The sequence below is a fragment of the Sceloporus occidentalis genome, unplaced genomic scaffold, assembly GCF_023333645.1.
Source record: "Sceloporus occidentalis isolate IW3139 unplaced genomic scaffold, rSceOcc1.0.p SCAF_7, whole genome shotgun sequence".
Lineage (NCBI taxonomy): Eukaryota > Metazoa > Chordata > Lepidosauria > Squamata > Phrynosomatidae > Sceloporus > Sceloporus occidentalis.
The window spans coordinates 55,354,088-55,368,841 of NW_028316987.1; the positions used below are offsets into that span (position 1 = coordinate 55,354,088).

The following is a 14,754-nucleotide window of genomic DNA, read 5'->3' on the forward strand; positions in this document are numbered from 1 at the left end:
TGGACCTGCAGTGGTCAATGGCCCACCCCTGTGAAATCTCCTAAGTTTGTGCTCTCTGCACCTTACCTCCACTACATGAAGATCCTGGAAAAATTACTTTTCTGGAACACAACTCTCAGAATCTCCCAGGCATTATTGAGCTGCTGGGGGGTGCTGGTAGTAATAATCCAAAGTATGACTCTTCCAAGCCCTGGCCACCTCCTTTTTCAAGCCCAGGAGACTCAGCTCTGTGTTTCAAGAGTGTTCACTAGCACTCAGTCACCTGCCACAAAGGACCCAACTCCATCAAGCTCAAATCCCAGAGATTTATTCTCAGCTTGAGCAACTCATACACTGAATGTGGACTTTGCCAAAACACCCATTTCCCTATCCACAGCTGCTGCCTAAAAGAGCCAATTTGTGCATCACCTAAACAAAGGAAATGTGTATGCTTTTAAATTGCTTTTAATTATATTAATAGTTTAATTGTATGTTTTAATTATGCAAATTTGTATCTGTATTTGTCTTAGTTTCTATAAGCCATCTGGTATCTCAAGGCTGGGAAAGAGGTAGGATATAAGTAAGTAATGACATTGTTATTGTGGTTATTGTCATGTACAACAACAGCTATCAAACAAAGCAGGACGGAGGACAAAAGAAGACATAGATTTGCATATGATTTTTATATATTGGAATCTGCCCATGAATACTATAATTTAAAGAGAAAACCAACACATGCCAGTACAACTTTTTATCCCCGTCTACAGGTTTCAGAGTCTCACAGCATGAAGTGGCCGAGCTGCGTGGAGGTTTCTGAGGCTTAGATGTCAGAAAAAAAGTAAAATTTCCAAACTCTGTCTCTAGGGTCTTCCCAGTGCCTGACATTTGGACATATTCTGACTTTGTCCATGTCTGCAAAGAAAATAAATTTAGCTCCCTCCACGCTTGTTTGCCTTTGCCACTCAGCATCTTGTCCCTGTTTACATTTTTCTTCTTAAAAGGAAGGTCTTGTTCAACGTTATTGCAATGCAAGCTGGTGCTGTTCTAGAAAAGCATTAATTATTTCCATCTTGTCAAAGCAAGACAGCACCCTCCAATGTTTGAAAGACTACACTAGAGTATGATCATAAGTATCTTCCCAATTATTTGAGTCCTTACCACCATCTGCCTGCAGGATGTCTTCAAGAAGATCATCTCATATTACAGCACTGATCAGACAGAATAATAGAACACCCACTCTAAAAATACAGGAACTCACAGTAATTTTCCAGACAAGTTACTGTGGGATTCAAGTATACAATTTTACAGCCAAGTAAAAAATAAAGGTTAAAAGATTTTTTTTTAAAAAAATGAACACAGCCTGCACAAAGCACTTTATGTAATTTTCTGTGTGATGTTCCAAAGTTAAAAATGGTAATAATACATCTATTTTTCACACCTACAATGGAGATGCCAGACTTTCTGTTACATGTAAGGAGGTGTTTTTATTTGAAAGTGACAGAAGTCATTCAACAGGTGAAGTCTCTCTTATTTTAAATGCTTGGTACCCAAAGAGTTTTGGATTTGGGATTTTCTTTTCAGATTCTGGAATATTTGCATATACATAATGAGATATTTTTTGGGATGGGGCTGAAGTATTAACATGAAACTCACTTATATTTTGTATACACCTTATACATGTAGCCAAAAACTGTTTTGCCTCCTTCTTTGCAAAGTTGTCCTTGACTTCCAGGTGCAGTCTTATTTATTTATTTATTTATTTATTTATTTAACAGAACACTTAGCCATTTTGATAATCTTAACAGTGACAAAAATACTATTTAAAATAACTAAGTCCAGCATATTTTATAAGTGCATCTTATTTATTATCAACAATATAACCCCCCTTTATTCTTATAAAATAATATATTTAATATTTAATATTATTTATAACAGTGTTATAAAAAGCTTATCTAAAAACTCTTTCTTTTACTAACTTATATATTTTTATAAAATTCCCTTTCATTTAAAGGGCCTCAGCTGAGCTTTACTCAATCCTATTAGAATAGATATATTGATTATAATAATATACATGTATATATGTAGCTTCATATTATCTACATATGTAATTTAATTATAGTATACGTTTATATAGTCTAACACAATTTCTATTTTATTCATGTGTTTCTAACTCTTTTATTAAATCTTGTGTTTGATTCAAATCCATTTATCTCAGAAGTGATCTGAAGTTCACCTCTGGCCTTGAAAAATGTGCATTGTTAGACATTAAACAGAGCAATAGGACCATGTAGCCAGTTTAGAAAGTGAATTGCCCCTTGTGGCAGTTTCCAGGAGAGTTAATTCACCTTATTTGTATTTGGCCAGAAAAAGGACAGTCCAGGGTCAAGCACCACAAAACACAGTAGTGGGACAACATGAGACCCCCAGGCTGCATTTGTCCACTGTTTGCCAGAAAAACATAAACAACCTACTTTAAAGTGAATGTGAGCACTGCTGTGAGGAATAAATCAGATCAAATGCTGCTACTGTTAAGAGCACAGCGCAAGCTAAAAATAAATATGAAAAAGCATTACAAGTGGATAGAAAAACAACTTGACAATATAAAAATTGTTTTAAATAATGGAGAAAAATTTAAGAGTGGTTTGCTCATCGAAAGACTGAAGAGGTAGCTGTTCAAAAAGTATTATAAACCTAATAAATGTTGTTGTTCACGTAAACTCCAAAGACTCTTAAACAATGTGCCTTGCAGTCTTCAATTAAACAGATCTTTTTCAATCTAGTTTCAGGCTTGGCTATGGGTCTGAGGCATGTTTAGTTGATGTGGTAAATGACTGCTCTAGGAACTGGGCAAGGGGACAATGTCCCTGTTGGTTCTTCTGGAACTCTCAGTGGTTTTCAATACCATCATTGTGGTATCCATCTGGGATAGGGCTGGGGCACTGTTTTACTGTGGTTCTGCTCATTCTTGAAGAGGTAAACTCAGCAGGTTGTGTTGGGGGTTTTCTGTTCAACTGTATGACTTGTGGAGTCCCTCAGGGTTTGATATTGTTCCCCATATATGTGAAACTGTTGAGTGTTTGGAGGTTCAGTGTCGCCAATATGTCACCAATATGGTGATGACATACACATCTCTCCCTTTTCCATCTTCTACCAATGTTCACTGTCAGTTATAGGCAGGATTCAAATGAACAAGCAGAGGCTTAATCCAGACACAACAAAATTACTTCTGGTTAGTCTCAAGCTCTGTCAGAAAGTATGGAGGTAGCCTGTGCTGGCAGGGATTATATTCCCCCTGAAATCTCAGGTTCACAGCTTGGGTTTACACCTAGATTCTGCCATGAAACTGAATGCCCAGGTTTCAGCAGCAGCCAGGAGTGGATTTGCACAATTAAGAATAGCAGACCATCTGCACCCATTCCTGGAGATATCTAAAATGGTTATGGTCTGGACTGCTGTAACACTCTCTACACAGAATTGCCTTTGGAAACTGTTCAGAAACTTCAGGTGGTCCAAAATAATTACATGGAGCATGTAACTCCCTTGTTGAAAACATTTCATTGGCTATTGGCTTATTTCTGGCACAATTCAAAGTCCTGATTAGGACCTGTAGTTGTTGTTGTGTGCCTTCAAGTCATTTTTTACTTATGATGACACTAAGGCAAACTTATCATAGGATTTTCTTGGCAAATTTCTTCATTGCCATCTGAGACTGAGAGAGTGTAACACAGCCAATGTCACCCAGGGATTTTGTATGCTCAAGCAGGGAATCAAATCCTGGATCTCCAGTGTCGTAGTCCAATGCTCAAACCATTTCAGCACACTGGCTCTTGGTTATGACCTATAGAGTCCTTTATTTTTCAGATCCAGACTGTATGAAAGACTGTATCTCTGTATATGAATCTGCCTGAGTCTTAAGATTCTTAGAGGAGGAATTTCTGTCAATTCCATCACAGTCACAGGCCCATCTGTTAAGGACATAGGAGAGATGTCAAGCTGTGGAATCCTCTCCCATGGCAGGCCAGGCTGGTCCCTTTTCTGCTCTTCTTTCACTGGTAAATAAATAACTTTTTATCTGAACAGACATTTGATTATTATTTGGTTGTGGAGAAGAGTCTTTGGGTTGGTGGTTCTGTATTTTTATTTTTTGCTGTATCGTTATTTGTTAAAATGATTTTCTACTTTTAAAATTAGTGGTGTTTTCACATTCTACCTTCTTTAATTGTGGGTTTTTTTTACCTTTTATTATCAATTTTCATCAGTTCTTATCTTATTTAACCTCGTTGTAAGCTATCCTGGGTCCCTTCTTAGGAGAATGAAGGGATATAAAATAAATAAATGGTTTTCATAATGTATCCAAATTGAAAGAAAAAGCTTACCAGAGGACTTGAAGATGGCAAGGGTGGTGGTGATGGACCTCCTAAAGATGCTGATGGAAGAGGTGGTGGTGGTGGTGGTCCTCCAGAAGAAGGTGATGGAAGAGGAGGTGGTGGTGGTGGTCCTCCACAAGAAGGTGTTGGGAGAGGTGGTGGTGGAGGAGGAGGAGGTGGCCCTCCAGAAAATGGTGGTGGAAGAGGAGGGGGAGGTGGTGGACCTCCGGAAAGAGATGGTGGAAGGGGAGGAGGTGGCGGCGGAGGTGGCACAGGCATCTCTCAGGTTTCTATTTTCAGTTTATTTCTATTTTCAGTTATAGACACAATGCTGTGGGAGAAAAAACAAAATTCAATTTACATTGAATATATAAATTGAGAAGAATTGGCTTCTAGAGTGATGTTCTGTAAAGCTGAAGCCTTTTCATACACCATAGATCTGGATGGGTGGATGGATGGGATAAGCTTTCACTTTTTCTCATTCCCCACCCTCATAACACACACATACACACACGTATTCAAAACAGTTGTCTAAGGTCTGAGAAACATTTATGCAATTCCATAAAATCATTGCTAAACTAAAATGGAAATCATTTTTATTTTTATTTTTTAAAAATAATAATAATAATAATAATAATAATAATCAATCAAGCAATTGCAAGACATCCTGACATTTCAAAACATTGCTCAATGGAAATGGGAAAACAGTAGTTAAGCATGAGAACTGTCATCCTGTCTTTAATTAGTTCTCACTGAGGTGTTAAACCAGCCCCCACCCCACCCTGTCACAGCATGAACTAAGGAAAAATGAATGTAAGAGACAAGACTAGGCAGAACCCTTTCCCCGCTAACATACAATTTTCCATTTGCCCATTTATTTCTTTTCTTAAAATGAAAGGGAATCCAGTGATTTGAACTCCAATATGACACAATATATTTACCACTCCACTGAGGATTATGCATTACTGCTCCCCCGCACCCAAATCCAGCTGCTGAAATGGAGTAATATTGATTATATCAGGTTTGGGAAGCCTCCTCCTTTCTCTGGCCTTTATCACTGCTATACAATGATCAGGATTCTACTGGTAGGTCTGGTTGATTTGCAATAACATTTTTTTTTTGTAATTCCGAATGGCTTAACAATAGTGACAGTAACAAAAAAATCTTATTTCCTCCTAAATTAGGCAGTTGAACTCAAAGCTTTGGCGAAAATAGATTTGTGTGTATAAAGATTTATTTGGGAATTCTACTTCTGGCAATGAATTCCTTGGTGAGCATGCAGGTGTCAGAGGCTCCTTGCTCTTCAATTCTGTATCTGCCTTCTTGAGCCATTATTTAACACCTGACTTGGCTCGAGAGACCTTAGTTCATCTGAGAAGCAAAACAGGAACCTAAATTTGCACAAAATAGCTTCATACCCTTCTCTGATACTCATGGCAAACTGATGATACTTCAGCTTCTTCATGATACTGGCTTACTTAGGGCATGCATCCCTTCCGACGTCTTCTTTGAGGTTAATTCTTGTGTGTGTGTGTGTGTGTGGGGGTACCTTCGACAATCTTCATGTTCAAGAGTCAGGTTTCTGAACGTACAATTCCAGCTGTGCAGTGCAGATTACAATAATCTAGCAATGATCTTAAATTGAAAGGCCAACTTTGCTAGTGAGACCTCTTCCACAAAATGGTCAATCGATGCACATTTGTCCATGTATGTTCTTACTACTTCGTAAAGTATAATTTGTCTTAAAAGTCAAGTTCATAAACAATATGTTAAAAGTCTTAAGGCAATGCTCTGTGCACAACTTCATACTCTGGGTTGGGTTTTCTTTTACATAAGGAATATGTTGCTGTTATGTGCTTTCAAGTAGTTTCTATGATGACTCTAAGGCCATTTATTCACACTGTGTCTTAAAGTTCAATAATATTATTAAGAGTATTATTATTTCTAGCATTACTCTGGATCTCAGACAGAGAGAGCCTGTGAGTTGGTCTTTGGTCTAGATTCTAGGCGATGCCCACCTGTTCCTTATGCTCACATTTGGGGGTGAAGAACTCTGCAAAAAAAAAAAGGAGGCATGAGGGATATGTGTTGTGCCAAATAAAAGCAGAGATGGGGAAGATGATGTTGGACTGTGGCTCTCAAATTTTCCTGGTAGCATAGTGTTGGAGACTGAGTTTGAATTCCTGCTCAGCCATGGAAACCTATTAGGTAACCTTGGGCAAGCCCCACTCTCTCAACCTCTGAGGAAGGCAAAGGCAAACTCCTTTTGACCAAATCTTTCTACCTAGTTCTCTTTGGTCTCCAATCTTTGGTCTCCAATACTGAAACCACTACACCACACTGGCTCCCCATATGTTTGTTAGACTACATCCATCAGGCTTCACCATTGGCTATGCTGCCAAGAAATTTTGAGAGCTACAGTCCAACATCATCTTCCCTATCTCTGCTTTTATTTGGCACAATACATACCCCCATGCCTCCTTTTTTTCCAGTTCTTTCCCCCACCAAATGTGAGCTCAATGAAAAGAAGGGCACTAGAATCTAGACTAGATACCAACTCACAGGCTCCCTTGGTCTAGCATCCAAGGTAATGCTAGAAATAATAATACTCCTAATGCTATAGTTGAAAGAGAAGCTTAAGACACAACGTGAATAAAGATGTAATGCATTCTCTATCTTCATTATTTTGCCCCCCTTCAGGCTTCCCATATTTTTACACAATAGATTATACTGTAATTATTAAATTCAGTTGAATTATTTAGAAGCACAGGCACAAACACATTTTTTCTACAGTGAAAAACAAAAGCTTCTGCTGAAAACTGGTACCATGGTGACACAAGAAATTCTCTAATGCAAATCTGAATTCCTAGTTCTCTACCTCTGTAGCTTTCGAGCTTTCTGTGTTCTGCTCATCTCATAGTGATCTGGCAGAAAGAGGAAACCAGCACAACTGTCACAAATAAGGAGAACATGATTCTGGGCAAGTATTAATGTACACACGTTCTGTTCACGCAGGGTACACTCCAGGTCTGCTGAATCCAGACATACACATATCCCTTACATAATGCTGGATTCATATACAAACTGAGGAAACCATATAACAGTTGTTGTTTGCTGCTGTCATGTGCCTTCAACTTGTTTCTGAGTAATGGTGACTCTAACACAAACCTATCATAGTGTTTTCTTGGAAAGCTTCTTCAGAGAGGGTTTGTTGTGGCTATTCCTCTGAAGCTGAGAGTGTGTGACTTGCCCAAGGTCACTCAGTGGGTTTCCATGGGAGATGATATGGGGTTCCTAAATTATTAAACTGCACACAATTCTTAGAAACATGCACATTTTTATCATGTCATGGGGGTCTTAAACTGACCCTAGGCTCACGAGAACCAAGGTTTCTACTCCCATAATTCACTGAGAACCCACTGTGATCATATACTGCAAAGAAATGTGATAACAAAGCTAGATTAAGATGACTGGAGCCCTGGAGCAGGGGCCCTCTTTGTGTACACCATCTGGAAGTGCTGGTACAGAAATTAAACAGATAAATAAATAAATACTAAAAGAAATATACAATGCAACAGACTGCAACACATAAATGTTTTGAGACTAGCAGCCTGACTCCATGCAATTCTATTCAATTATTCATATAACATTCAAAATATTAATGACAATAGATCTGTTGGAAGATTCAAGAAGCGACTGAGGAAGAAAAAGCAAGGTATGGATTTTTCTTCTTCTTTTTTGGAACTGGTCCTTTGGAGCCAGTGAAGGGCCTGGAGTAATTGCACCAACTGAACCACTGATAATCTGGCTTTGTGGATAACCAACCAAACTTCAGGTTGAGTCTCCCTCATCCAAAATGCTTGAGACCAGAAGTGTTTTGGATTTCATAATTTATGGATTTTGGAACACCAGTATTTGCATATATGTACATAATGAGATGTCTTGGAGATGGGACCCAAGTCTAAACACAAAATTAATTTATGTTTCATGTAAATATAGCCTGAATGTAATTTTATACATTTTAAATACTTTTGTGCATGAAACAAAGTTTATGTGCATTGAACCACAGAAAGCAAAGGTGTCACTATCCCAGCCAGCCATGAAAAAAGTTTTGGGTATTGGAATATTTTGGAATTCCAGATAAGGAAGTCTCAACCTGTAGTTACAGCCAAGCTGCAGTTGACATTAAATGTGGGCAGCATGTTGTGTTTTAAAAAATTATCTACAGCAAGCCCAAGTGGGAATAATTTTTATTGGGAATGCAGGATGGCAAGAGGTGGAACTCTTTCTGTCTCACTACATACCTCTTGTGTGCTTCCTACTAGCCTCAGGGGAAGCAAAATATCCCCTTACACTTCCTACAAAAGTCATATGCTATTAATGTTCCATTGTTGCTGTTGTTGTGGTAGAAGAAAACCGACATAGTTCCTAATCACAGGTAGTTTGATTCTTGTCTGCTAATCTTCTTGAAGAATTCCAGGATACCCTGGAATGCAGAAGGAAATCCAAAGCTCCACCATTGTCTGCTGGCCTAAACATTATTAGCGATACATACTGGTAATTGTCATAGTTCAATCTCCATTTTTTGTCTCAGTAACGTTATCTGAATGTCTATAACAACAATACTGTTAGCTCCTCTACCTCCCTACACAACTCCTTCCCTATCATGCTTGGAAATATTACACAAATAATTCCACCCATAGCCACATAGCTTGTACTCTTCCCTCAATGCACACTTAGCACACGTTCACTCTCCATCCTGCCTCTGTGAGTAATAGGAAAAAGCCAGGAGCAGCTGTAGGTCTGCTTGGTATTTAATCTTGTACAATTTGATCCCATTATGCACACTCTTCAGACCTTACTAAAAATGTTTTTCCGCTCCATGCTGTTTCTCCTTGTGCTGTACTGGCAGCATGACAAAACCACATGGGTCCACTATATCCCATGTAGTATCAAGATGCCGAAGCTGAATGCCACATCAGGTTTAAGAAGCGCCATAGCTAAACACTCAACATGCACCACATACACCTAAACACACTGATGTAAAACCTTTAAATTTAGTGATTTTTTTTAGAAGCCTGTCATAATATGAGACCTTAAATTGTAATTTACTTAGCTTATGCATAAATTCAGCACTAACTATTTTCAGATTAACAATACTCTAAAAAACAACAATGTCATGTAGCCCAATCCCCCTGTTCAGTACAGGAAATTTACTAGATGAAACTATGGGTTAGTTCCAGATTTAGAACAGACCCTCCGATCTCAGTAGGGCTTAAATTCACCATTCTATTATAAGTAGTAGTACAGTGGACCCTTGTAATAATAATAATAATAATAATAATAATAATAATAATAATAATAGGATTTATTTCTATGCTGCCCAATCACTAGGAATCTAGGTGGCTTAGAACAGAGGGGATAATACAAGGCAATAACAAGGCAATAACAATGTTATACACTGGGGTTTGGTTCCAAGATCCCCCGTAGATAACAAAATCTGTGGATGCTCAAGTCCCATTAAATATAATAACATAGCAAAATGGTGTCCCATATAAAAATGGAAAATCAAGGTTTGATATTTGAAATTTATATTTTTTTGAACATTTTCAAACCGTGGGTGCTTGAATCCATGTATAAAAAAATCCGTGTATAAGAAGGGCCGACTGTACATATGTATAAGCAATAGTATAAATACAATCGCCCCTCCTAGTGCACGGATCTGGGATCCACGCCCTTGAATATAAGCGCCCTTGTCGTATACATGGGGGTGTGCTCCATTCAAGCCTATGGTGCTTGAATAAGCATGAGCCTCTGCTTTTGCGGGTGGGGGGGAGTCCAGAATGGACCCCCCGTGAAAACAAAGGGCCAACTGTAGTATGGCGGAAAAACCATTTGAAGATAAACGCACAGTTTTAGAAAGTGAAGTGGAAGCTGCACTCAGAATACTTGGGAGAAATAAATCATTAGGATCAGATGACACACTAATAGAGCTGCTTCAGGCGACACAGACAGAATTTACTCTAGTTCTAACTAAAATCTGTCAAAAAATATCAAAAATAAAAGAATGTCCTACAAATTGGAAAATATCAAAGTACATTTCAATCTCCCCAAAAGGGGACACCAAGGATTGCAGTAACCACAGGACTGTTACATTAACCAAACAAGCAAAGTGCTGTTCAAAATTTTACAGCAAAGACTTTAATCATGTAAGGAATGAGAAATGTCAGCTGTACAAACTGGGTTGAGGAAAGGAAGAGTCACTGGGGATCATAGGAGTTTATCACACGGGGGAGAAAGCGTCACGATCCCGTTTTTTTCTGTTACCATTACACATTTACACAACAGTGCAATAGCAACGAAACAGTAACGGGAGATGATCACACCTAAACCAAAAACAATGCAGTTCCACTGTAATTACAGAAGAATAGCACTTTTAGTGTATATACCTGAAGTGTTATGATTCTATTTTTGTAGCCTCTGCACAGGCACAGAAGAGATATCCTGGTGGTTCTCCCCTCCCTCCAAATCATCATTGCTGTTATTTTGAATAGCAAGCTGGGAATGAAACTGAAATTGCAGAAATGCGCAATTGCACAATTGTATGCTTTGTAAGCACACACTTGTGGTAATAACATTTAGATTGCACTTTTGAGATGTTATTAACAATTTAAATTGTTAATACAATCTGATGGGAACATGGCACTTTCATCCTGACGTTGTGTGATCATCATCTTTGCAATTGCGCAATGGTAACAGGAAAAAAAACAGGAGCATGACACTTTCTCCCCCGTGTGATAAACTCCATATTGCAAGTATATGTTGAATAATGGAGTGCACCACTGAATTTCAGAAATCAGCCTGTGCTTTACAGAATATATGAAAGTCTTTGATTGTGTAGATCATGAAAATAAATGGTTTACTCATAAAGAAAGGGGTGTGCCATGACTTGATGAATAACCAGTACTCAGGACAAGAAGCTACTGTCAGGACTGAATAAAGAGAAACAGAATGGTTTCCAATTGGCAAAGAGGTCAATCAAGGCTGTGTTTTACCCTCTTATCTGTTTAACTCGTAGTCTGAACATTATATAAAAAGGATTAGACTTGAAGGAAGCAGTCATGAAAATTGGACGAAGGACAATCAACAATACAAGATATGCAGATGACATGATAGTCCTAATAGAAAATAGCAAAGAATTGGAACAATTATTGAACAAAGTCAAGGAAGAAAGTGCAAAGGCATATTTCCTGTCGACCAGTAAGAAAACAAAAATAATGATCACATATGATTTACATAACTTTAAAGCAGACAATGAAGATGATTTCCTATACCTTGGCTCAGTCATTAATCAGAATAGAGGCTACAGTCAAAAAATCAGAAGAAGACTAGGACTTGGAAAGGCAGCTATGAAGTAACTAGACAAAATCCTGAAGTGTAAAGATATATAATTGAATACTGTCCACTGTATTTTCAATTTATATATATATAGTTGTGAAAGTTGGACAGTGAAGAAGGAACAGAATCAAGTCATTTGAAATGTGGTACTCAGCAAAGGTTCTACACATACCACAGATTGCTAAAAAGAAAAATAAATGAATCCTAGAGCAGATCAAGCCTAAATTCTCCCTAGAAGCCAAGTTATCTAAACTGAGACTGTTATACTTTGGACATATCATGAGAAGACATGACTCACTAGAAAAGGCAATAGGACCTGGTATCATAGAAAGCAACAGGAAAAAAGGAAGATTGCATTACAGATAGATAGACATAATAATGGAGTTCATGGCCCTGAGTTTGCAAGACCTGAGCAAGACTGTTGACGATAGAAGGACTTGGAGGTCTCTCATTCATGGGGTCAACAGAAGCTGAAGTAGACTTGGTGACAACAACAAACTGTAAGTCCCACTGATTTCACTGGGGTTATTCTAACAGTGACCAAATCATATGCCAAACATTTGTTCACCTATCCAGCACTTTTAATTTTTTTAAAAAAACTGACATTGTTCTCGAAGGCTTCAAGAACACCACTTGCTATCTATCCCTTTCCATAGACCAGCAGTGGAGCCTGAAACCTTTTCTGTGCACAGCATGTGGTATACCACTGAATGTGGTCAGTTCCTAGTTTCCTAGGATCACCGACCAATTATACTTTGGGTGGAGATCCCCTGACCACATATATAAATAGTTACATAGTTCAGATCTCTTTAGCACTTGGAAAGATGACCAAGCTACCCTTGAACAAGATAGCTCAATCGTCCTGGATCAATTTGATCATATGTATGGACAGCACAACTATGCTTCTTTTTAAGATAATTCACTCTAGATCTTGGTAGAGGCCTTTCATTACCATATCCTTGGTTGTATCTGCACTGCAAAAATAATGGAGATTGACACCACCTGAAGTGCCAGGGCTCAATACTGTGGAATTCTGGAAAGTTTAGTTTTGTGAAACATTTAGCCTTCTCTGTCAGAGAGCTCCAGTGCCACAAGACACTACAATTCTCAGAATTTCATAGCATTTAACTGTAACAGTTAAATTGGTGTCAAACTGGATTATTTCTGAAGTGTGGATGCAGCCTTTGTCCAAGCACTGTGGCTCCATTTTGGAAATTCTTTAAAAACTGAATAGTACTGAGTTAGCAAGCTCATGGTAAAACCTGTTATTCAGATTCTCCTGCAGCTTGCCACTCAGTTAGACCAACCTTCCTATCTTTATGTCTTCCAGATATGTTGGACTACAACTACCATCAATGCAACCTGGCCCTAGTGGCAAGGCATAATGGAAGTTCACACTATAAAGAGTAAAGTAGTTAGATGGATTAAATCTTTTTTTTATCCTTGTTTGATCTCACAGGTCCCATCCTTTGAAGATTCCCAGTTCAACCATGAAGCCCACTGGGTGACCTTGACCAAGTCACATACTCTCAGCCTCAGAAGATGACAATGGAAAACCCCCTCAAACAAATCTGGCCAAGAAAACCCCATGATAGGTTAGGTTCACCATAAGTTGAAAACGACTGGAACGCTCACAACAGCAACATTTTATTTTTTTATGCTGATTATTCTTAAATATGCATAATATTATTTTATAAACCTGTTACACTGACACAGAATTTTACCTTCTCTATTGTAAGATGCCTAGGGAAGAGTCTAGTCTTGAAAGACAGCTGAGAAATGCATTACTTCACTGCTTTTCAACCATGTGGTTGTAAAGGGAACTGTTGTTGGACCATAGCAGGCTTATGGTAGATATAGCCAATAGTAATGGATCATGAGGATTGTGGATCAGCAATACCTGAAGGAACGTATCCTTGCCGTTTTAATCTTCATTTTGCATGTGTACTATTGTATTCTATCTTTTTATAAGCCACAAGTCCCAGCCTGGGAGAAATGTGGGATATAAAGCGATTGATGGAATAAGGCTGGATTCAGTCTCTGAATAAGACTGGATTCTAGGCTTATTTGCTCTGTTCCTCCGGACTAGTGGCTGAATGATTCTGGAAGTTGCAATCAAAATAAGAAGCTTTTTCAAGCTCCATTCAGGGTAAGGAAGAGCTGACAGAGTATATCCCCTAAGCTCTATGCAGAGACGTAACAGGTAATTCATATCAATTTAACTTATTTTGATTTTTTAAAGGGTGGGGGGACCCTGCTCAGATGATTTTATGTTCACATAAAGCACACTTGACTATTGTAGAAAGGAAAGCTCATTTAAATCAAAGAATGAAAGAATTCCAGATTTGATAGGAACAGCTGTAAATTTGCCTTGAAGGACAGGCTTTTATTACTTCACCTCACCCAAAGGATTTAGGTCTGTGTCAAATGCATCTCAAATACCAGTTCCTCATTCTCTGGGGAAAGTCATCTAATAACTAACTAATCAAGATTATACAAACCCCCTGATGTCTATATGCATTTCCGTCTATGTGTTTCTTTTAGAAAGAGAGCATAGAGGTGATATCAGGTGATTCAACATCCATCCTGGTCCATTAGTTACCAAGTGAACTTCCTCAGAGAGTGTGAGCATTGTGTTTGGAATTAATCTGGCATTCTTCTGGCTTTGAATAGCAAGTTGCTAACTATATGCATTGCCAGATCAAGTGGAGAACCTTTTAGGCAGCAAAGAGAAGGGAAATTTGAACTGTGGGGCAAAACCAAAGTCGTTCAGAGCAAAGTTTCTTGTTGCAGTTAACATGAGTTATACAGGAACAGCAGCGTTCACACAGTTGCTGGACTGTTCAGAAAAACATTCTGTCCGTGAGAATTGGAGGGGGAGATAATCTAGATTTTCCAGTGTAGGCACTAACATTTCATGGGCCACTTCTAAGTGTACAACTGCACAGCTATGAAAAGTATTAAAACATGCTAATGGTTCCAGTCATGGGTTCAGACAGTCTTGCATGTT

At 38.4% G+C, this 14,754-nt stretch overlaps 1 protein-coding gene across 3 annotated transcripts in view; it reads right to left on the reverse strand.

Annotated features, from left to right (window-relative positions):
* Nucleotides 1-14,754, reverse strand: part of WIPF3 (WAS/WASL interacting protein family member 3) — a 48,227-nt gene that overhangs the window by 23,940 nt on the left and 9,533 nt on the right. For all 3 annotated transcript variants that reach the window (XR_016281933.1, XR_016281932.1, XM_089533017.1), the window contains exon 2: nucleotides 4,356-4,677. Coding sequence is in view for 1 of the 3 variants with exons in the window: in XM_089533017.1 (XP_089389143.1) it covers nucleotides 4,356-4,625 (270 nt within the window). In the remaining 2 variants the exon portion in view is untranslated. The remainder of the gene's footprint in view (nucleotides 1-4,355; nucleotides 4,678-14,754) is intronic.